The sequence below is a fragment of the Pholis gunnellus genome (genome assembly GCF_910591455.1).
Source record: "Pholis gunnellus genome assembly, chromosome: 1".
Classification (NCBI taxonomy): domain Eukaryota; kingdom Metazoa; phylum Chordata; class Actinopteri; order Perciformes; family Pholidae; genus Pholis; species Pholis gunnellus.
In genome coordinates this window covers 13,381,157-13,405,926 of record NC_136528.1, presented here as the reverse complement: position 1 = coordinate 13,405,926, position 24,770 = coordinate 13,381,157, and the positions used below count along the sequence as shown (strand labels likewise).

The 24,770-nt window shown below is 40.4% G+C and overlaps 2 protein-coding genes across 5 annotated transcripts; one reads left to right on the top strand and one right to left on the bottom strand.

Moving 5' to 3' along the window:
- Window positions 1-5,099: 5,099 nt before the first annotated feature.
- dhdh.2 (dihydrodiol dehydrogenase, tandem duplicate 2) lies at window positions 5,100-8,692 on the top strand. The gene is made up of 7 exons (XM_079165931.1): window positions 5,100-5,250; window positions 5,990-6,101; window positions 6,380-6,543; window positions 7,032-7,284; window positions 7,912-8,036; window positions 8,138-8,288; window positions 8,541-8,692. The coding sequence occupies exons 1-7, from the start codon at window positions 5,161-5,163 to the stop codon at window positions 8,648-8,650; spliced, it is 1,005 nt and encodes a 334-aa protein (XP_079022057.1). The 5' UTR covers window positions 5,100-5,160; the 3' UTR covers window positions 8,651-8,692.
- A 337-nt stretch (window positions 8,693-9,029) lies between these two features.
- pkma (pyruvate kinase M1/2a) lies at window positions 9,030-24,531 on the bottom strand (the record flags this gene model as incomplete). 4 transcript variants are annotated; one of them, XM_079158707.1, is made up of 13 exons in its annotated part: window positions 9,030-10,284; window positions 10,375-10,556; window positions 12,086-12,252; window positions 13,856-14,008; window positions 14,254-14,404; window positions 14,632-14,902; window positions 15,018-15,204; window positions 15,329-15,460; window positions 17,800-17,891; window positions 18,046-18,221; window positions 22,019-22,042; window positions 24,279-24,295; window positions 24,426-24,473. In XM_079158707.1, the coding sequence occupies 10 exons, from the start codon at window positions 18,200-18,202 to the stop codon at window positions 10,178-10,180; spliced, it is 1,599 nt and encodes a 532-aa protein (XP_079014833.1). In that variant the 3' UTR covers window positions 9,030-10,177. The 4 variants fall into 4 exon arrangements, with proteins under 4 accessions (XP_079014833.1, XP_079014832.1, XP_079014834.1 ...); XM_079158706.1 differs by lacking the exons at window positions 22,019-22,042; window positions 24,279-24,295 and having other exon boundaries at window positions 24,426-24,531; XM_079158708.1 differs by lacking the exons at window positions 12,086-12,252; window positions 22,019-22,042; window positions 24,279-24,295 and adding an exon at window positions 11,471-11,637 and having other exon boundaries at window positions 24,426-24,531.
- Window positions 24,532-24,770: the final 239 nt, after the last annotated feature.

Sequence of the window (24,770 nt, the reverse complement as noted above, 5' to 3'; positions counted from 1 at the left end):
CATCACTCCAAAGCCGAAATCACCTGACCTTAACCTACTCAGATGGAACAGAGGGAGCTGCTCGAGGCAGGCTTTGGATATTTGGTATAAGCAGATCACTCATGACAGTGTGTGACAAAGCCCGAGCAGACGCAGTGTCAGTGAGACAAATGTGACTTGGATAACATACTGTAGTGAGCGGCCACTGTATTAAAAATTAAATCTGCAAATTATTTGACCGTCCAAATCAGTGCATTTATTACTGTTTGCTTTCCATTTATTTTCTTGCATCTCATAGACCCGTTAGATCTCATTCTACCCCAGATTCACCATGTAAAGACCTTGTAGGTCCTTATGATACAGTACACGACAAAACACTGACACTGTCAGTTTACAAATGTCAGTTTAAAAATGTCTTAAACCAGATAAATCACAATGTAACAAACAGAGCAGCCATGTCCTGTAATCAAGTCCTAGGCCTTGAAAGGCAACCCCAGCTGTCACTGTGGGGTGTGTGATTGATGAATCCAATAAAGGATTGATTGTGAAAGCCTTGTTTCATTTCAAATATCATCCGCTGGAGAGAAGAAGAGACTTCGAGTGGCACATTTGAATCAAAGTGTTTTGTTATGTCTGACCCCTGCAGTTGTGTACAAATAGACTCATGTTCTCCAAACAAAAATAGGTTGCACTGGCTACTTTTCAAGGTTAGGACAGAGATAATGGCCTTTTATGAGTCAGCAAAGAGCATGGCTCATTTAATACCTTTTGGCCTCATACTGCAGACGTCCAAAAAAACTGGGTGGTGTCTCATTGATACAGGATGCCGTCCATGAATGCAAATGCAGTAACGTTATTTTCGCAATTGTTTTACTTGGTGAATTGATAATGCTGAAATGTGCTGATATAAAAAAAAGAAGTTATACATGTACACTACCGTTCAAAAGTTTGGGGTCACTTAGAAATGTCCTTATTTCTCAAAGAAAAGCACTGTTTCTTTCAATGAAGATAACATTAAATTAATCAGAAATACACTCTATACATTGTTAATGTGGTTAATGACTATTCTAGGTGGAAACGTCTGGTTTTTAATGAAATATCTACATAGGAGTATCTGGAGCATCACATTTGTGGGTTCGATTATACTCTCAACATGGCCAGAAAAAGAGAACTTTCATGTGAAACTCGCCAGTCTATTCTTGTTCTTAGAAATGAAGGCTATTCCATGCGAGAAATTGCGAAGAAACTGAAAATTGACACGAAATTGTCTGGGTGACCCCAAACTTTTGAACGGTAGTGTATTTCTATACATGTCATGCTGTTTCCGTGCCACAACTTTAACCTATTACATTTACTTATTTAGTAAAGAGGTTAAATAAATGGACCATTCATCCTCAAGCAATATAATGATACATGGCAGACCAACACAACGTCCCTGTACATGTCACCTCTTACTAGAACCAAGAGGGCTGTTCGTTTTGGGGCATTTCCATCGAGATAAAAAAATAGTCACGACGGTAAAAATATCTAATCGTCAAAAACTGATGAAAAATAACTTTAAATAAAATAGCCCACGACTCCATGCAGGGAAGAAGGAAGGGACAATATATTACAGGTTATTAGGTTTGTTCTGGTATTATTTGTGTCATGATCACTATTATTAGTTATTGCTGTGCAACGTCACAGAGATACAATAGAACTGTGCCTCCATCTTGTGGCAGCAAAGTGGCACTGTTGATATCAACTCAATCTATCGGGTTCCTGTCCGTTATGGCTACCAGTAGCCTACTACTCACTGGTGGCATGTAGCTTGTTAATGCTGCAGGTTGCAAATCGACATCATTTCATTGGGGTCTGATTATAACAGTTAACTTCAAATTGTGGGAAACAGCGTTTACTGACAGTCTGCACGGAGCGAGAATCCTCAGAATCCGTCATGCATTTGAAACCAGAGATTGTATTTGAGTCTATGCATCTACTCATACTGATACCTGAAGGAATAGCTTCCAGGGCTACAGTGAATAATGCAAGCCACAGTTTGCAGCATTTCGAACGCTTTGACACGTTTGCTTTTTTTTTAAACCGTAAATGACGCAGTAAATGGGCATCGGTATTTTTTTATCACTCTATTATCTAAGAATTACAGTAACTTTTTCCCCAGCAATAATTACACTGTGACAAAACTGGTTAAAAGAGCAGATTAATATGCTACAGTTTTATCTAACACCAAGAAGAAGAAGAACAACAAAGTGCCGCATAGAATTCATTTATTGACTTTTCAAACTGAATATAAGGAGACTGAACGTGCACATTGGATTATTTTGAATTCTGATGTTTAGTTATTTCAACAAAGGACTGGGAGGACTACTGTGAGGAAGCCTGACCTGGGATAGTGGTAGGAGTGGCCCTGCTATATGTGTAACCAAAAATATATATAAACAATATATATATATATATATATATATATATATATATATAAACAAAAACAGTTGATTTGGCTTAACTTCAGGTAGAAAACACGTTTAGATAGTGTATCATATGCTATGCAATTGCAACCATGCATAACAGATCACAACTAACCTAAATACATACCTTTACATAATCTACACCCCTGTCTAAACCCATGACATCACTGCTGACGTCATCAGTGTATAAATAGAGGTAATGGTTGGGCACCTCATCCTTTAAACTCTGGAATATGTTATTAAGTACAAGTTGTTTGGGTACAATACCTAAAATGACTTCTTTCGACATCCTATGCTATGACTTATTTATTATTTTTTCCGACATACTGTACTGTGGCTTTTTTCAACATACTATACTATACATTTTTTGTATGCCTTTTTCTATATAACGTACTATGATTTTCTTTCGATGACTTTTGGACATAGTGTACTATGACATAGCAACATACTTTGCTATGACTTTTTTGACATACTATACAATTAGGTTTTTCTACATACTATACAATGACATTTATACTATATTATGACTTTTTACACAGAACCTGTACTATGATATGTTTTTTATAAATATACTTTACTGTGAATTTTTTAGACATACTATAATTTGGCCTTTTTGAGTTTTTGCGACATACTAAACTAAGACTTTTTTTATACGTTTTTTTTTGGCTTACAATACTATGACTCTTTTCAACAAACCGTACTATAACTTTTTAAGTCATACTATACTACGACTTTTGTCGTAGAATATTTCTATGTTAATAATCGGGAGAAGAGAGTGTTATTCGCAAATCAAAATAATCCAAGTCTCCAAATCATTCAAAGTTGTCCTGTTCCATTTATTCTCTTGCAAGAGGTAGAATCTCCAACCCAGCTCTTCACACAGAGTCTGCTGGAAGCATTCTTCAACATCAGTTCAAACCTTCACATACTATATACTAAAGCAGAAACAGTCTCCGCCTTTAGACAGGTCAAGGATGTCTCACTCTGGTTTATCTGATCTCCCATTTTCCCTTTGATCTCATTGTCAGATACATTTACGTTAACCCTTTAACATCCCCAGGAGAGGAAGAAACCCCCAGTGTGAACTTTTGCTCACCTTCCTGTGTCTCTCTTTACGACCCTCGAAAGTAAGACAGTAACACCCCGTATGTGGTCTGGTCGTAAACCCATGTTTACATAAAACTTATCTGTTCTTCTAAGCCGTCAAATGTTTCTAAACCATTTCCTGATACTGATATATTTTTTACCATTACACTTTTTTGATAACATATACTATGACTTATTTATGTTTTCCTACATACTTTACTGTGGCTTTTTTTTCACATGATTTTTTTTTTTGGGGGGGATTTAACATACAATTATTTTTTATTATTATTATTTCTACGTCCTATACAATACATTTTGTTTCGTCATACTATTTTATGACTGTTTTCAACATTCTACATTAGGACTTTTTTCAGATCATTTTGCTGCTCATATTACTGCTACTAATTCTATTACTACTCTCATATGTACCATTTCTGTCATATGGATTGACTATGTTGTAATCTTATTATGTTAGGTCTGTACACATGATATCTATTGCACCTCTGCCCATCCTAGGAGAGGGATCCCTCCTCAACTGCTCTTCCTGTGGTTTCTTCCTTCTTTCCCCACTATTAAAGTTTTTTTGGAGGGAGTTTTTCCTTAACCAATGTGAGGGTTCAAAGTCAGGATATCGTATGTTGTACATAAATCCCTCTGAGGCAGATTTGTGATATGTAATGTTGCAATAGGACTGCAAGCTTGAGCGGGCACTGTTTCCGCGTGGTCCTAGTGCGTGCCATTTATACGTGTCTTTTCCCCCCTTTTAATATAGTTTTCGGACTGTGAAAGGTGGAGGGGTCCAATAATGAAATGTATTCATGTTCACTTTTTAGAAAATTATCATGAATGTATTTCTATCAGTTTTATGGTGCTTCTTTACCACAGCTTCACTCTATTACATTTACTTATTTAGTTAAGAGGTTAAATAAATAGACAATTCAGCCTCAATATAATGCCAAGCAATATAATGATAAATAGTCGCTAACAAAATGTCCCTGTGCATAATAATAAGAATAATAAGAATAACTTTATTCATATAGAACCTTTAAAAACAGAGTTCACAAAGTGCTTTGACAGTCAAAGCAGCAAAAACAACAGAAAGTGAGACATTAAATAAAATAAAATAATAAATAAATAAATAAATTAATTAATTAATACAACATATTAATAATAAGAAATTAATAAATAAAAAATAATAAAATGTATTAATAAATTAATAAAAAAGCACGCATACACATATGTACCTTCGTATATATATATATATATATATATATATATATATATATATATATATATATATATATATATATATATATCTACACACATACATATACTATATGTCAGCTTATACCAATAAGTAAATAGAAGATATAAAAAATACAATTATAAATGAATAATAAATAAAAGTGCTCCTCTGACTATGGGCAGTGACGAAATAAGAGGTAACAGAACACTATTAAAAAGTACTTTTTATACGCGTTTTTGTACAAATCACCATCATTATATCTTTGTCCAACGTCCCAGAGTTAAAAATCATACTCTGCCTCCACCGTGTGGCAGTCATGTGACACTGATATCAACTCAATCTGTTAGTTTCCTGTCGAACCACTTCTTACAGTCTGTGTCCAGTATGGCGACCAGGTGGGGAATCTGTAGCGCGGGGAGGATCAGTCACGACTTCACCGTAGCCCTGAAGACTCTTCCTCCTGCAGAACATCAGGTATCAGTATGAGGAGATGCCTAGACACAAATACACCTCTGGTTTCAACTGCAACATGTCTCCTCAGGACTCGGCGAGGATTAGATTTAGGCTGTAGCTATATGCCTACTGTTTGCGACGATCCAAAGTTCACCTTGTTAAAATCAGGTCGCAATGAAATGTTATAGATTTGCAACCAGCAGCTTGAACGAGCTAAATGCCATCGACACTGGACACCAGTGAGTTTAAGAACAATGCAAGCTACTGTTTGCAGCGTTTTGAACACTTCTGCACACTTTCGTTGTACCGTAAATTAAGCACTAAACGCGCATCTCTTTGCACTCGATAGCCTAAGAATTACGGTACTTTCTTTTTCATCAATAATTACATTTAGGCAAAACCTATGGGCAAAAGTGATGATTAAAGCAGTTTCAGATAATAACGTTTTTTCTAATGTTAGGAAGAACAAGAAAGTGCCACATTTAACGCAAGGCATTGACTCCAAACTGAATATACAGTAAGTGGGAGACTGTAAGAAATTGCCAATTATATTATTTTGCCATTCTGGTCTATATCCATCCACCAGACACCAAGAAAAGCACAGTTCTAGCATGAGATACATTAGGTAATGCAGAAAATGTAATGTGGCAATACTGAGTCCTCTATACAGACTGAAACAAGTTAGATTGTAAATCGGGGTCTAAGGTGGAACAGACGCACTGTGTTGTTAATGATTAATATTATGAAACTGTATTTACAGGTTGTGGCTGTGGCAGCTCGCAAATTAGAGGATGCACAGGAGTTTGCCAAAAAGCATAGCATCTCCCGGGCATACGGCAGCTATGAGGAGCTGGCCAGAGATCCAGATATAGGTTGGTTTCTGTCAGGCCGTGGTCATATAAGATTGGCTGATGGTTCTTTGCACTTGAGCACCTGATGTAAGGGATTTGCTGTTTCAGGACATTTCAGTGGGAGCTAAAACTTAACAATGCAGTTAGCTTCAACCTTTACAGCTCTTTTCATTTCCTGTGGAAAAAGTACTGTCACATGGAATTTGACAGACAGAACCATTTATCCTGCTACAGCACTCTCTGGTTTGTGTGTGTGTGTGTGTGTGTGTGTGTGTGTGTGTGTGTGTGTGTGCGCGTAGATGTGGTGTATGTTGGAGTTATCCACCCCTACCATCTGAGCACTTGTCTGCTCTTTACGAATGCCAAGAAGAATGTGCTGTGTGAGAAGCCACTGGCCATGAACACCAAGGAGGCGAAGGAGATCCTGACCTCTGCCAAGAGGAATGACGTCTTCCTCATGGAGGTACGGATGGAAAAAATCTTCTCAGCTTTAATTTCTTGTTCTCCACTTTTCACCTGCAAAATAATTTAGGGGTCGGGATGTCTCGAGTTAAGAAGTTCATCTACAGCATTCTTTTGTTATTCACTGAGTAGTAAGAGACAGAAAAATGATTGCAGCATGTAAAATGCTTGTCACACCACAAACTATTATTGGTTATCATATGTTGCATCAGTGCAAAATGAACACAGCAAATTGTTTTTTTTAAACAATTGGTTTCATTAGGATTTTGTCAGTGTGCAAGATTACAAGTCAGAAATGAGGCACAGAGGCAAGACCCTAAAGAAAATGACATGTCGTGATAACTAAATGAGCTTGCAAACCCTTTCTAATACTTTAAAGTTATTTTGAGCTGTGATGTTTGAGATTTAGTGTAAATCAACACCTGCATAACATAACACCAACATAACTAAAATGCAACTGTAGAAAGCGCCTCCTGCTCTTTGCTTTAGGCTGTCTGGACCCGATTCTTCCCGGCCTCAGTGGAGATCAGACGGCTGCTGGCCCGGGGGGAGGTGGGAGAGGTGAAGATGGTAAGGTCGGATTTTGGCGTGCCGGTGATTCACATGCCGAGATCTTCGCAGAAGGAGCTGGGCGGAGGAGCAATGCTAGATATTGGTGTCTACTGCTTGCAGTTCATATGCATGGTGTATAATGGAGAAAAGCCAGAGTGCATCCAGGCCACAGGTGTCTGCACGGAGACAGGTAACGACAAAGACAACAGTAGGATTGCAATTATATGATTTCTGAAGCTCTGTCGCTTCATTAACATCTGGGGAAGTGTTAACAAAAATAGCTCATTCATTTACCAAAAAACTAAATATTTGTTCACATGATATGAGTGATATGACAAAAAAAAAAGTCTGTTGTAGTGGCCAAGTCGTCGTCCTCAATCCTGCTTTCTCTTCTCGCTTTAAACACATCAATCACAGGTTGACAGTGGCAGGATTGTTCCCCAATGACCTCAGCCATATATATTCATTTGAAGCCCCTCATATAATAATAAATGGGAGTTTTTAAGTTGGAGCTTGTAAAATCTTTGCCAGTATGATTTTATACTGTATATAAATTGAGAATTGTTAACTAAAGGAGTGTTCCTGTCTGAAAAGACTTCATCTCTTGGGTCTTATATGGCACAATAAAAGTTATATGATTATTTTTCACTATATAGCACAGTCAAATGAACTGACTCAACATTTTGTTTGCAGAGGACGCATTGGACACGCTGCAACAGTAATCTATGTTGCACTTTTTAAAACCATGTCACAAAATGTACATTTGTTTTATTATCACTTCATCAAATGTAAATCATATATCTGAATGTTGTTGCAGGAGTGGATGAGACTGTAGTTGTCACTCTGAAGTTCTCCAAGAACAGGATGGCAGTGTTTACTTGCTCTTCGAGTGTGGAGCTGATCAATGATGCCATAATTGTGGGGACCAAGGGCAGCATCAGGGTAGGTCATCACAGAAGGGCCGCATAATCAAATACAATTCAGATAGTCTGAAATGCCAAACCAGTGCCTGCTGTGAAAATATCCTGTTTCATGCTTTTTAGATCCCTGCCCATATGTGGTGCCCCACATCATTAGTAGTGAACGGGAAGGAGACCCAGTACCCAGTGCCAGATCCCTGTCTGCCTCTAAACTTCCTCAACAGCACAGGCATGCGTTACGAAGCAGAGGAGGTTCGACAGTGTTTGCTCAAAGGTACTTTGACACCCAGCATATTTTAGTCTGTATCTATATCACTACAAGAATGAAGTGTATTAAAAAAATGACTAAAACAAGCATTATCAGTAGGTGATTAATTATCATGTTAAGGCATATCATTTCCTTGTTATACTTTCAACACAAGATGGCGTCAGAAACACTGAAATCTTAATGGCCATTTACTACGTTTCTACCTGCAGACTAAACAGTACAGTGTACATGTTCTTACAGTGTGATTTTCCCATGTAGGGCTAAAGGAGAGTGCAGTTATCTCCCATGCTGACTCTCTTCTGCTGGCTGAGGTGGAGGACGAGATTCGCAGGCAGGTGGGGGTGGTGTACAGCCAGGACTGCCAGTAATGTTAAACATCAAGCTGAATAAAATCCCCTTGTTGAAGAGAACGCATGTGTTGTGGAGCATGAATGTTTTTTTTTTATGTTCTAACTGGACTTAACATTAATACACCATCAGTTTGGATCATGTTAACTTCCTGTGACGACGACGAAGAAAGCAAAACTTCATCCTCTTTTGTCTGTCAATGATTAGCTTTAATATGGTTGTGTTTTGATAAAGATGCGTGACATACCAGTATTCGCAAGCTCTTTAGTTCATCAAACCTACTCACTGGATGCCTTAGGTCTACCCTACATTAAAGCACTGTTAAACCTTTGAAGATTTATAAAACAGTCAATGAGTTTACCTGAAAAAAAAGAAAAACACATTTTAAAAAAAGACAAGGTAGGTGCTCATATTTTTTATTGATGGAAATTCAGTCTGTTAGGATAGCGCAGTACACCAGCTAAACATTTCTTACACTCTAGCGTTACAATCAAAAGCATGAAGAGAACTACAGTGGGTCACCAACAAAAGGAGAAGCAGAGGGGTTCTACCCATCACCCATCGGAGTTGAGGGAAAGGAAGTCAACCCACCACCAGGTCCCCAATGACAAAAACTCAAAGTGCATATTCATATTAGTCGACGTTAGTGAACCATACATTAGTCATAAGTGCGAACTTAGATATGAGCCAAATGCAAATAAAAGGTGACGGCTTTATGACACATCCAATATCACAAATACAGTAACTTACAGAAACACCTCTGAGGTGGACATCCAAAACTAACATTTCTCTATAGTCAGACAAAATAGAAGTAGTATTGGATGTCCCAAAATAAAACCCCACCATTCACAAAAAGTCAAGTATAATATCAAATGTAACATTGTCTGGAGGAGATTAGGAGTGCACTTACAGACACACTTGGATACAGTGATAGCTGGCATTAAGAGAAGACACTTCAGACAGACACAGCACTACAAAGGGATCTGTTTGGGTGGAGTGGTGGAGCCAGAGCAGTTCTGTAGGAGGAGCCCTTTGATTTAGGATGCCACAAATTTGTTCGCAATATCGGCAGAGGAGTGTGATTAGTAAACTGCAGTACTCAGGGTGCTCTTTTAAGACCAGCCTGACACACCCACCAACTCCACCTGAACAAGAGCCAGTATGCGCATGCACACAGAACAGGATGCATTCACTCTCACACTGGTTCACCTTTAATAATACAAGTGTTTGAGTGAATAAATACAGCAGTTTCTGGTCAGGTTGTTTTAATCTGAGGCCCTGCAGACTGGTTTGATTGAAATAATGTGAAAGGAATGGAGACATAAAGTGGAATTGTACGAATCAAGCCCCCATACCCACCGGAAACAGCTCTTTGGCCATGAGGGCTATACTCTATTTTCTATTTAATTTGGATTATTGCCTAAATGATTAATTGTTCAGCGGTTGAGTCTGTGAGCCCAGGTGTTCGATGAGAAGGGCTGTGAGCTGGAGAGATATGAAAGATAGATGACGGTGGAGGGAGAAAGCAGAGCAGCCCCGTGGGCTGTTCAAGCCACCACAACCACACGCATGGTGTTGGTGTAACCAGAGCCTGGGCGCCAGCCGGTCAAGACGATGACAACATCTCCCGCTTTGAAGAAGCCTCGGGCCTTGCCTGGAAATTAAACATAAAACATGTTAAATGTACACTTTTTCTTCCATTAAGTAGAAAACACTAAAAAGGTGACATACAGTAGATACTTACCCATATCCATGGCAAAGTTGACGCGCATGTCGACATCCTCTGCCCACACATCGTGGGCGGGGTTGGTGTAGAGGACGGGGAAAATGCCGCGGTACAGGTGGGCTTGGCGAGCCGTCTGGGCGTTACGAGTCACAGCAATGATGGGTGCACGTGGCCTGTATCTGGAGATCAGGTGGGCGGACCTGCGAATACACAGAACGTTTACCTCACCTCACACTTTTTAGTATTTTCCTTTCATGATTGCAACAGTATAACTAAATCATTATGATGATTAGGGAGGGAAACAGATCAACACGTTCAATGCAAAATATATCTTTTCTTTTAGTTTTAAAAGTCAGTAAGAGGCTCAGTTACTATGGCATTATGTTATTATTCATGATATATTCAAAGGCAGAATTTGGAAATAGATATTTTATATAATTATCTCAGATGGATTCTTGGCGGAAGCTATTCAGTGCGATTAAAAACCCTGAACCCAACATACGGTAGGTACTAAATCCAGCAGTACTGCTGTACACTGAATGTTAGCTGAGCTCAAATTTCATTAACTTAATCATAACAAATGCATAGAGTTGTCCTGCCCAAACAGGTGCAACAACACAACGAACAGGAAAGTCAGGAAAGCTGAGCAGAGTTAACACTCAAGAAGTCCTGAGAGTCCTTAGCCAAAATGAGTGACACTTCTCGTGTATCTTGCGTGTGTGTGAAGAGGGCAAACACAGATGACAGCTTGCAACAACAAGTATCCATGTATGTTACTGTACTAATGATTTCCATTAATCATTTCTAGTTGGATAAGATGTAATATACAATATGAAGCTGTGTAGTAGCACTCAATTTGATTAAATCTCTTGTGATATTAAATAAAGGATGGACGTTGTGACTGGGCTAATGATTATCCCCACTCTTGAAAAAAATCTGTTGCTGCCTCCACCCACCCTTTGTAATGAAATTCAGACACCCACACATACACACAATCAATGGAGAGGGGATCTGCAAGAGCACATTAGGTGTCGGAGGGAGAATCAGGAGCTGTGTTGGCGACACCTTACCTTCAGGACCAGAATCATTTCACCTCTACCCTCGTCTATCTTACCTTCCAGTCTTAGTGAGCACAATCATGGCACTAGCGCAGCATTTGAAGGCAGACTCAACAGCACCAACAGCTACCACCTCTGAGGGGTCTCTGGTCAGGTGGGAGTGTCTCCTCAGCTCCTCAAACAGTTGTCTGTGGAAGGTGGCCGCCTCGGCCTCTCGTGCTATCTGAGGCCAGAGGGACCATGAGGGAAGGGTGGGGTGGTGGGGTTACTCTCGATCACCCACTACTGCACGCCGAGTCATTCACACCGCTGACGGTGACTGGCAAATGTGTAGCTAGACTCATGGTTAAACTTTAGTTGTTGGTTTAACGATGGGCTAATTGTTAAAGTTAACACTTATTGCATTGAAAAAAGAGCAAAAGACGTCAATCAAAGTTTTGGGTTTATGTGTGAATTTGAGCCTTTAAACTGCAGGGCTTTGAAGGCCGGTTAAAATTGTCCGCATGGGTAAAGAAAAAACCAGCAGTCTGCTAGGTGTTTGCCAGGCTCTCCCAGTTACTTCATCAGTCAGTCAGTCCGTCCCTGTCTGGCCCTACTCTCTCTCCCTCAGACTCCTTAAGTACCGGTATTATAATCCTCCTCGACCTGCTAGGACCAGATAACCTGCCTACCTTCCAGAGCCAGTGAGCACAATCATCGCAGAGGCTAAGCTCTTAAAAGAGGCCTCAACAGCGCCGATTGCAATAGCCTCAGCAGGGTCTTTGCAGTACGGCGTGGAACGACGCAGGTCCTCAAACACCTGCCGGTGGAACATGGCTGCCTCGGCTTCACGAGCAATCTGGCACAAGTGAGGGCAAGATGCATCAAGCAAAGGCATTCCCACACCAGGCACACAGACAAAATGAGGAAAACGGGTGGAAAAAAGGAAAAAGGACAGGAACACAAGAGACAGAGAGGGACAATGTTAGAGGCACACAAGAAGAACCCACGTTAAAGTAAAGAAGAGACAGAAGGAAAGGAACAAAGGGACAATACATAGAAGAGTTTAGGTATACAGTTAGTGGGGGTGGGGGGGGGACAATGAAACATATACAGGAGTCAAAGCTTCAAACATTTACATGAGGTATTAAATAATTAAAAAAAACACAATATAAAAAGGTGCTAATCTGGAGTGAAGGCAACTGTGCTGCTGAGAACCTTTAAACTAGGAATATTTAACATCAAGATAGAAAAAAGTACCTAAATGACAGAGCCAAGCTTAATCAAATAAATAAAAGAATTATTTAAAACAAATTCAAGACAACTAAATGTGAAGAAATTGTTAAAATGTGAAGAAATTGTTAAAAAAGGAGAAATGAATAGATAAGAGTTAGTCTACGAGAGGTTAAGAGAATATAAAATCTTCCTAATATAATCTTTTAGGTCAACGACAGTCTTTCTATACAACATGCAAATTAAACATGAGGGCAGCAAGCTCAAAGGCAGGAGCTGCAGTACTGCTGAGTCACTTCTGCATCTGCATAGCAGTGAGAACGGTGACAGTTAGCCAAGAAAGGCCTGAACAAGAGTGCAATTAGTCCATTATCCATCCATGCAATTGATACCTATTGTGAATTTGATGTAAAAAAAAAATACCTAATTATCAACAGTAGTGTCTGTCCCTGACTGAAAAATACAAACACACATGTAGGTATTGGACACAATTTTAAGCAATTTTCAAAATCCATCATCAGCCTTGTTAATGATCAACAATTGGTTAATCATTAAAAGTTTATCAAATACAGACAGCACAAATGTTCCACATTAAATGCATTATACCATGCCTCTATGTGCATAATTTATTTTTGGCATTACTCATAGCTGATGTTCCTGCTGCCTCTCCACCAGCCTTATTGTCATTTCAGAATAGCGGTATACATACTACGGTATGTAGTGTAGGGTCATATGGGCACTGTAAGTCCTTGTTGACAAAAATTGGGTGAATCAGTTTGGAGATACCATGACAAATTAAGAACTGGTGCGAAAGAGTTGTGAAATTTGACTAACGTGATTACAATTATCTTTTAGTGATCAAATATTTAATGATTGATTGCTCATTAGCATACCTAAAAGGCAGTCAATGTCTAAACTGAGAATAAGTGGATGGAAAAAATATGAATAAATGAGAGGCACTTCCATTTGACCCAACAACCCTGCAGCTATTAGGCCAAGTGGAAAAAGAGATGCTGAGAAGTAAAGAAGTGTTCAGGAGAACACAAAAAATAGCAAACAAGAAAGAGCAGTTTCCCTTTCTTAGAGCATGCTGTTAGAAGAGACATGCAAGATCATCCCATAAAATCCTGACATTTAAAAATGATAACTGTTATGCTTTGATAAAGAATACATTCATATATGTACGCACACACACACACACACACACACACACACACACATTGACTCACCATGTGCTGTGTGCGTACTGCCTCCAGAGGATAATCTCCCTTGGCAGTCTCTCCGCTCAGCATGATGCAGTCGGCTCCGTCCAACACGGCGTTGGCTACGTCGCTGCCCTCAGCACGTGTGGGTCTGGGCTTCTTGATCATGCTCTCCAACATCTGAATGGTGTCCATAGGATGTGTTAGAGGGTAACATACATATATCTAAAAAAATAACAGCCTTTTGAGTGAGACAAACAAAATAAATGCTAGCATTATGTTTAACGGAGATTAAACTTAGACTGCCCTCCTTCACATTCACATAAATGCAGATATTAACGCATAAGCGGCCCAGTGCAGCTGGTCTTAGCTCCTGGGGATAATATAGCTGAAGAAATACAGCACGTCCTTTGCTTTTATCTAACCTGCGTGGCACATGTGATCGGCTTGCCAGCCCTGTTGCAGCGACCGATCATCATCTTCTGGGCGAGGAAGACCTTTTCTGTGGGGATCTCAATTCCCAGGTCCCCACGGGCAACCATGATGCCATCGCTGGCCTCCATGATCTCATCAAATCTGCACAGGAGACAGAAGATTAGTCATTTAACAGTAAATCAGAAAATCATCATAAGATTCTAAAAGTTTCAAATGCCATGTGAAAAGGCACGGGTTCATAAAACACAGCCAACCATGGAATAAATAAAATATATTCAGAACAAGTATATCATGATGCAAACAAAAGATCTGAATTACTTGACCACACCAGTAAAACAGATGAAAACACTTCATCCACACACACACACCTGCGTACACCCTCGTGGTTCTCCAGCTTGCTGATGATCTTAATGTCTTTGCCTTTCTCTCCCAGCACTGCTCTGACAGCGTGGACGTCAGCTGCTTTGCGGATAAAGGAGGCGAAGACCATGTCGACTCCATGCTCCACACCAAACTGCAGGTCCTGGATGTCCTTTTCTGAAACAGCAGGCAGGTCCACAGCAGCACCGGGGAGGTTCACTCCCTTCTTGCTGCCCAGGGTGCCACCGTTCTCAATCTCGCACATGAGGAAATCAGAACCTGGAGAGACAAGAAAATGTTAATGAGCCGAGCCTTTAATTGAGTATTAATACACAGCAGGGTTCGAAACATTCTAATGGATTACAAGAGATTTTGTTTGTTTGCCACTCCTCACCAATCTCCTTGACCTGAAGGGACATGAGTCCGTCATCAATGTAGATCTTGCTGCCAATCTCGACTACATTGGGAATGTTCTTGTAGTCCAGCCAGAGGATCTCCTCACTGCAGTTCTCCTGATAGCTATCGTCCAAGGTTATCTTGATCATGTTGCCCTTCTTCAGCTCCACCTCAGCAGTGCCACTCTGTCAAATCATTAACAGACATAGTTTTGCTTTCCTTTTGCTTCGTTTTCATGCAAAATGTTCTTGATTGTCAACAACAGCTAATAAAGCCATTGTGAAGAATACTAGGTAATGGTAAACTCACTCCCTGGATGAGGCCAGTCCTGATCTCTGGGCCTTTGGTGTCCAGGGCAATGCCGATGGGCCTGTACTGGATACTGCCAGGCGCGAAGCTCTCGCACGCCTTACGCAGATTCTTGATGGTTTCTGCATGGTACTACATAAAAGGGAAGAGAAGCACAACACAGGTTGAAATACTTCCAGAGGAAAAATTAAGCAAGACCTATATTTCTAACCAATCATCTGATTCTATTGTATACATTGAAATGAAAATAAATCACAAATAGGCAGAGGCACTGGTATTATAGATGTTATATATAGATTTTATTTAAAAGACATAAAAAAGGTCAGGGAAAATGAAAGATAAGGTCTGTTTGACAACTCACCCAGTAATAAACATGAGTCATACTGTCAGCATCACTGCAGGGTCATAAGGTTCCTTCTATCACTAACTGGCATGTTACGTGTAACAATGACTCATAGCCTTTAAGATAAAATGCCTTGCAAATTAAGCGTCAGTAAGTAACGCCATTGAAGACCCAAATTACATGTCATACAGTATCAATTAAACTAGCATTATAGATATAAAATGTGGCTTGCAATGTCTTTCGCCTCAAGTTTTATTGAGAGTATGTCGGCTGAGGAAGTGCAGGGTTTCTCAGGAGGACATTCCTCTGTGAAATTAGTGTTGAAAACCCAGCAATCCAGATCCTACACCAATTTGAAATGTAAACTAACTTGTGCAAAATCATTACTCATGTGGTCTGATATTGTTCCCTGCATCAACAGAATCTGGTGGCCGGCCTTGACCCTAAAGTGCACATTACCGTTTGAGCCTTCTTGGCCCATTCATGCAGGCTAATGAACATGTAGCACAGTGTTTCCAGCAGTGAGCCGTCTTCAAAGCAACACACGGCTTAAACTTCCCACCTGGGTAACCAGAGCTTTCAGTAATAACTTAAGCGGCAGGTGAATGCATTGGCTGCCTTTCAAAATGGCGATACATTGAGCCAACACTGTAGTCACTGGACTATGACTGAAAGAAAGCCTGGATGGTCTCACCAACTGCAAAAACATTAGCCACTGTCGTCCTACACGTTTGACACATAAGGAGACATTTCATTTGGTTGAAAATTGCAACCTCACCGCTAGATGTCGCCAAATCCTACACACTGCACTGGTTTTAAGAAATGGGACTTTTTGGATTTGCAACGTAATATACTTTACACTCTAAAGTGGAGTGACCTTGTTGGTTGTTGTACACACTTAATGACAGAGTCTAGGCATGCTGCCAACTGAGGAGATAAAGGGCAGGGCAGGAAGCTACAGATATATAGTACCCTAAGATATTCACCAAATCTAGACTAACCTTTGATCTTGTTGAAACAACTAAACCCATGCAGCGTGGACAGTCTTTTGACTGAATCCATTTTTATTTATCTACTAGGGCTGTCAACCGGTTCAAATATTTAAATCGCAATCAATTGCATGATTGTACAGCTCTAGTTCAATGTTCCACTGTTTTGCTGCTTGCATAGAGATAGATAGATAGATAGATAGATAGATAGACAACTAAACAAAGTGAGGCATTTAAGAATCACATCCGACAGTGCAGTGAGCATCTTGCAGAGTCTTAATCTACACGGTAACATCAGATTAAACTGACACTATGAGAAAAGCTAAAATAAATTCAAAAGCCCCACCTATCCCATGTAGATAAATATCTTATTAGATTGGATAAGATGTTGAAAAACATGATGATCATCTAGTTCTACCTGCAGGAGCCTGGAGGGTGGAGTCAGGTTGTCAGCGAGATTCAGCTCATCTGAACTGACTGCCTAATTATATATTATATAAACTAGTGGCAGTATGCCAGCCTCTCTGGCTTCCACCTCTCTGGTTTGTTTATATTTGGTTGCTGGAACTAAGTTGGGGCATAAATGCAACTCATCTGAGCATGCTTTCTTCAGTTTGCCTGACCAATGAACTGATTCATAGATCTGAGTTGTGTTTTTGATTAGACAAGCCATTAACGTGACATTATAACTCATCAGGCTTTTTTGATGAGAACTAGTGCTGACAGATAACAAGATTCATTAGCCAATTCTCTTGTTTGTCTGTTAACATCAAATAGGTATAGTGAAGACGGACATTTTACTGATTACGGAATCTTAAAAGTATTAACTTTACAGAGCATTTGCTCTTGTGCGACACAAAGACTATTTTTTTCCATTCATGCTAGTTGGCCAAGTCTAGCTCAACGTGCCAATCTGATTGCAGTAGTTTAAAAATGAATAACGTGCTTTTTTCCCCGTGAGCATTGTTGACCCTTTCACCATAGCCATCTTATGAAAAGAGTTACAAACACTGCTTGACAAAAAAAAAAAAAAAAAAAAAAAAGAGCTACACAAGAAAACTTGACTTTTAACAATGTGACTGGTTCACTGCACTTGACCAACACATTTACAGAGCAGACAGAATTGTGCAAAGACCCACCTCATGTGTGCCATGGGAAAAGTTCATGCGAGCAATGTTCATTCCAGACTTGATCATCTCCTTCAGCATTTCCACAGAACGAGATGCTGGCCCTGCAGGCAAAGGAAAGGACAAAGAGATAGCATATATTTAAAAATGATACATTTACAATTAGATGTTAAGAATTGTGATCTCAGACAAAAACTAAATTGTATAACTATTTAGCCATCATGGTGCAACCCTAGTAGCAACTAAATGTTGACCAACCGATGGTGCAGATGATGCCGGTATTGCGAGCGGTGGTGGGCTCGGAGTCGATGTCCAGCAGGCACAAGTGTTCGAGGAAGGTGTCGGCCATGGAAGCGTTGAGCTGCTGTGTCTGGATGAAGGCAGAGCCCATGTCTAGAGACTTTAACTGAGGCATGGCGATCACTGGAGAAGTCCTGGAGAAAACGAAAACGGGAGAAAAAAAATAAATAAAAATGTTAATATAGAGGACACAGAAATGGCAACTGACAGCTTTCTTCGGTTTACCACTGTTGGTCCAGGATTCCTGAGATCTATGGTGAGGACTATTTTTCCCCACTGAGGTCACACTGGCCAGCAAGTAATGGCACTGTGTCTGCCATTTTGAGTGTACTTAGCAACATCCTGTACCCAATGGTGCTGTGTGGCTAACCTTGTGATAGTGAATATCAAAAGGAGAAGTCCCAGTGGGAATCAATTGATCATGTTGATTACTGACATACAACAAGGACTAAAAAAACGGTTGTTATTCACCTCCAGCATATCTATTTTCCACCAACATCAGCCCCCAAGACTAAAGACTAAGATTGGGTTTATGAAATGTAGCCACTGCAATTATTTTCAAATAAAAAAGGGCTATTGTGAGCTATCTTGCACAAGACTATCTTTTCTTGAGCTACTATTTGCTTTTCAGGTTACACAACCAACAGCTTATACAGTGACTAAATGTCTGCTTTTGATAAATGAGGGGGAAAAACCCCCCCACTTTTTTTAGCGAGGCTCCAATTGCTCACAATTTGACAACAGACGCATGAATGTTGATCTGAAATGGTAAGGGAAATGTTAAGGTTAGAACATCTGCACTGCCACCACACTGAGAGCAGAGTAGTATAGCTTGTGGAGTTGCAACACCATATTGTACAATCGGTTGATGGTAGGTGTGTTTGAGCAGGGTGTAGCACGGTTACTCTAGAATGACAATGAATGTTGCTTATACAATGGCTCTAGTTGTTGTAATTATACAACTACAGCTCAGCTGAATAAGGCTGAAATACTTTGTTGAGTGGTCAATCTGGTGATATGACAGATTTAAGCACCGGGTCCTCATGAAGTGGTCAGAAATCATAATTATTTCCAATTGTAATTCTTTACAGAAACTGGGATCTAACACTAGCAGGTATACAGCATTATCAAAAGTCTTTTAATGACTTGTGAACACAAATATAAATGCTACATTTTCAACTGAAATACTCTGATGATGCACCTGTACCCACGTCTGGTTGGATGAGCTGTCTACCTTTTGTACTTTTCACAATCAATACAATGTGAGGAAACTGTATATAATGCTGTATATGATCATAAACTTGTATGGCACTCAACAGATAAAACTGTAGTTAAAGCTAAATTGCCATGATAAAAGAAGTAATGAATGTAAAACAGTCATAAAACAGAGGAAATATCAGAGGACAGATGTAAAAAAAAGTTCATAGAAGATACCAGTAGCCCTACGTATATTTTACTCAGTCACTTCAAAAATATAATGACTCCCTGCCAAGCACAAACTCAGACCACTGTCCAAACCTCCCAGTGGAGAGATTAAGTTCCCTCCGTTTAAATTATACATTGAAGTGCTCGTCAACAAAGAACACTCTCACTGGTTGCTTCTTTGGCAGAGCAACAGGAGAACAAACTGATATCACTTTAAAAGGGGAAAATCCTCTACACAGACTCAAGACCTGTCCTGAATTACTGACCCTGAGCAGGAAGTGGCTACTTATTAACATCTAGAACAGGCAGCAAAGACTGATGTTGTATTCATAAAGAAGAGCTGGAAAATAGACACAAAACTGCAAATACTCAATTGAAGCCGCACGTGTTGCTGGTGTAACTGCAACTGAAGACACGTTCATGATGGCCTCTAAGTCTATAATGCATTCAACAGTAATATGGTACGACTCTAACGCATCACATCCTAATTATATAATCACAAATGCATCATGGTGGGGGATTCCGGGCAGAGCCACTATACCAGCAGGCTGGAGCTGTTGGCTGATGATGTAACAGGCAATGGGGCAGAGCAGTGCTCTACGTGAGCTCAGTCACATCCCACTACTGCAACAAGTCGAGGAGAGGCAGGGGGCAGACAGCCGAGTGGGCTGAACCACTGAGAAAGACTGCAGAGGGGGGAAAGAGGCTGAAATATCTGCAGTAACTGTAGTAGAGTGCTGTGCTGTTGTTTTCTTTCAATCATTTCCTGTTTTATTCATTCATTATTTATTAATGGAGGGGCTGAGGGCCAATATTCAATTCATCATTTTGAGCATTTTAGTCATTACAAATATCAGATTGTTGCTGGTTAGATGTGAGCATATGCTGTTATCCTAGCCTGTTGCATATTTCTATCATTAATAATGGGGCTTTAGTAACTTATAGGGCATTGACTAATCAATTAAAATAAAAAAATAGCAATAGACATTGAACTATCTAGACATGCTAATGGTGTCCATTTGGTTAAATATCTTTCTAAACTGGTCTGTTACTGTATCATGACAACTATAGTTACCACAACTTCAGTTTAATGCAATACTGACAGTTGCAATTGCAAAACTGAAAGAGGATGCACATTTGCCTTAGAGGGAAAGGTTGACACAAAGTTTTAGGCAAATCCCCTTACAAGTCGCCATACATACATGGAGTACAAATCAGATGCATGATAAAACATAATGCATAACAAAAAGTGTAGATCTCTGCCAGGTGTGTCTGCTGTATTGTTTGATTAAATGAATAGAACCCACAATTGGCTAACCCCCGTCTATACACTAATGGGCTATAAGCCATTGTAAAACACACATCAAACTCAACACAAGCGGTGATGTATGCATGTAAATGGCTCGAAGTGGTTGAATAAAGACTAAGGCTCACCAAGCCGTCTGCCTGAGTTTGAACTACCCGTTCAAAAACAGGCAGTGTTTGAACGGGTAGTTTTGTAAGCGAACACATCGTCCAAAACACTAAAAGTAAGCGCACTCAGCTTTGTTAAAACTAGCAGCTCCTACCGCTACAGGGCCTGTTAAGGGTAGTGAGTGAGGAATCAGCAGTCAGTCAATGGCGGTACAAAACAGGCAATAAACGGTGTTTTCAGGAAGTGAGAGTCACCACCAGACGCACACACGTGACCAATCGCACCTTCGATTTCCAGCCAGGCCTTTCAAAAGGATCGTTTTATGGTATGTCTGTTTACCCTCAGCACATTTTCCGGATACGAAATGTGCATCCCCCACAAATTTGCTGATCGTCTTTTCATTACTGTCACGGGGGTCAAATTTGATTGCCGAACAAGTCACAGCCTGTATCTTTGTCACTTCAATGAAACTTCACCCTCAGGCAACTCAACCTTATTGCCTGTATCCTCAGGTGAGGGCTATTTTTGAGCCCCCCCCCCCCCCCCCCCCCCCGTCCTCTGTCAGAAGAAATATATATATGATCCTGGGATAACTTTTGAAAATCAGGTTATAGTGACTATCCTTCACCATGTGCTTTCCAACTCCTGGCTGTTACGGAAAGACAAAATTACATAATTGAAAGAATGGCAGACTGAAGAGACATAGATAGCGTGTCTGACTCCATGACAGCAAGTGAGCAGCTACCACAAGCCAACAGCAGCCGTAGTAACCCTGACACAGATGCAGGGCTAACTTTAGAGCCGGCTGCTGCTAATCCCCTCCAATCCCTTTTGCCTTTGAAAAATACTCTCTCGTTGTAACGTGCTCTCTGTCACAGTCCTCCTGAAAAATTTCCTTATCCCTTATCTGTGAAACATGCCCGTGCAATAATTAGCAGTAATGATGACATTGCTGTCAGGGTGACATGACATTTACTACCATTACTATAGGTGTGACGTAACACTGGGCTTATCCAAGTTGGCGCACAGAGACAGTCGACGGTTCATCAGTCACACTCAAACAAGGCACCGTTTGCAAGTTGCACTACTTACCCCCTGTAGATCTTTCTGTTCCTCCTGGGGACAAACAGGCACGTCACAACCAATGACCTCCACAACAGCCTCAGTCCGTTAGATCTTCTAATGCCAATGAGCGAACCACTCCCTGCTGCTGCAGCCCAAGCCGAATTGACCGCTGCAGTGCACGTGCATACGTAGGACACATTCAGGTGCTCAAGCGTAAATCCCTTCAATAGGGATAAAGGATGTGGAGAGCACCTGCTGTGACCGAGCAATCGCCATGACCGGATAGAGTAGAAGTACATGAGACTTCCACCACGACACAGCAGTATCACACCAATGTTACTGCAAACCTAGATTGTACAACCCCCCCACCCAGGTCTAAAATCAGAGTCTAGGCTAATAATAATGCACAGCATCCAGAAGCTGTTAGTAGAAATCTAATACACAGAATGTACAATGGTATTTACAACATGTACGGCTTTTTTTTAATTTATTTTCTTTCAATTTATTATATTCTGCTGTTATTTTATTGTGTATAGACCACTTCATGGGTTTAAGTTTATGAATAAATAAAATTCAGTGTATTTCAAATACACATGCCAAATCATCTGGCAACATGTTTAACCCAAGCACCTTACATCAAATTGAGAGCATAGTTTTGTCAGTGCAATCAAGTGTGTCTGCAGTGGCAAAGGCATACCCATAATTGGCAGTATTCACCCCATGGCCCCACGCAAACATGCAGCGATGGTGGTGAGGGACTGCATGGGAACCATGCCAGCTGCAAAAGGCAGCGTCTACTGCACTGACCACCGGCTCAGCTGCAACTGGACTACTTTATCACGACAGCTAAAATTAAATTTCAACAGTATATACTCTCGCATGCTTTTGTTTATTTCACCAGCAGTGAAAGAAGAAGTCTGGACTTTTTAGATAAAGTTTTTAGACTCTTCGGCGCAATGGAATTTGTTAAGTAACGGTGAATTTACTAAAGATATATTTATGACAAATGTGACTTTAGACCACATGGGCAAATTGTTAAAAAAAAAGTCAACAACTGATATTTAGGTGAGGCAGACACTGAGCACGTCCTTCTGTTGAGCGCTTAACTTTAACAGGATTCCTGGTAACTTGACATTATAACTTGACTGGGCCGCTGGGATAAAGACTCCATTTTGTCAATAGGGCGAGGAAGGACACAGTAAAGACAGTGTCTCCAGGTTGTTATACCCCAAATAACTACTTCTCACAAGAGAACACAGCATACGCAGTCTAAACCGGAGGCCTAATGCCAATCCTTCCAAAGTCACAGGAGATGTATTTGACAAAGGATATAACATTAATATTAAAGATGGACCTATAGACAAAGCCCTGCCTTGGTCAAATCATCTTTTCTTCTTACCAAAGGACAACACAGCTATCAGAGAGCCCAAAACCATAACTAGTGACAACCCAGACAGAGAGGGTTAGACGTGCCATTCTGTTGATGTATTTACTGTCAACAAGTCCTGTTCTCAGCGGCACCACTGCAATAAGCCACTGCAGTGAAGCTGCTCAGGCAACGTTCATATGTCAAACGATGGCTATTTTCTACAGCATTACAAACGAGATTATTTTAAATGTTTCTGGGGAAATATGATAAGAAATGATGTATAAAAAGGATTTTCAAATGCATCTCCTGACTAACTGCCACATGCATGAATACCACGACGACACACGACATTTGACGATGCAGGGGAGTTTTAGCTCTGGTGCATTTGTGTCACTAGATACATATATCAGTAATTTATTATAGTATAACGTTTCTTATACACGCTGCAGTCAAATCGATGCGCTAAAGGTCACGTTCTCCTCCTGCGTCACGTTTTCCTGATCCAGAGACATCACAAAGACTGACCAATGGGAGGCCGAGAAGACGACGCAGCCACACCCACAACAGGAGGCAACAGGAAGCGATTCTCCGACGTTCAACACTTTACGCATCACATTTAATTTAACCGATTTTGATTTAATAACCGTGTTTAAGCATACCACAAGAACATAGCGTGTTAGTAAGATCATTACAGAAAGATTTGCTCCACGAATGGACACATTCCCTCAGTTTATCCATATATTAACTGCATATTAAAATGACAACGGTTACACGAATACCAAACCAGCACAGCGGGACTAAAACAAAGGCCCATCTAACGTTACGCTAATCACACAAGTCCAGAAGTATTAGCATAGTTGGATAGTTATGGGTAGAAAGCAAGCTACCAGTGACCGACTCATACAATCATGGACTTACCACCTCGCAGGATGTAGCTACAGATATAATAAAGACAAAAAGGTTTAGAAGTGACGTTATGCGACAGTGCAAGTGTCACACACGTTATCAGATAACTTCATAGGATCGATGAGCGACCAAGTTGCAGCCCATGTTGAGGATACCCACCTTATCTCGCTGAACAAACGGTTGAAAGGATGTTACTGCCGTTGAGCACACTGAGGCTAGCTCAAGGTGATCTTCTTAGTCCCTCACACTCCGGAACTACTTTATAGGGATGCTGAGACATATCCATCCGAGAGAATAAAGATAAATGAAAAAAGAAAACACAATCTAGACCCATTTATAATTACTGCAGTCATCACAATCTAGTCAAAGATGTGTTTTATTTTACCATTACTCTTGTGGCAAGTCAGGAAATATTAAAAAACTAAAAGAAAAAACGACGCGGAGTGATACGTTGATACGGTACGCGATGGAAGTGCTTTGTAAAGTTACGGAGCCAATCGCAGC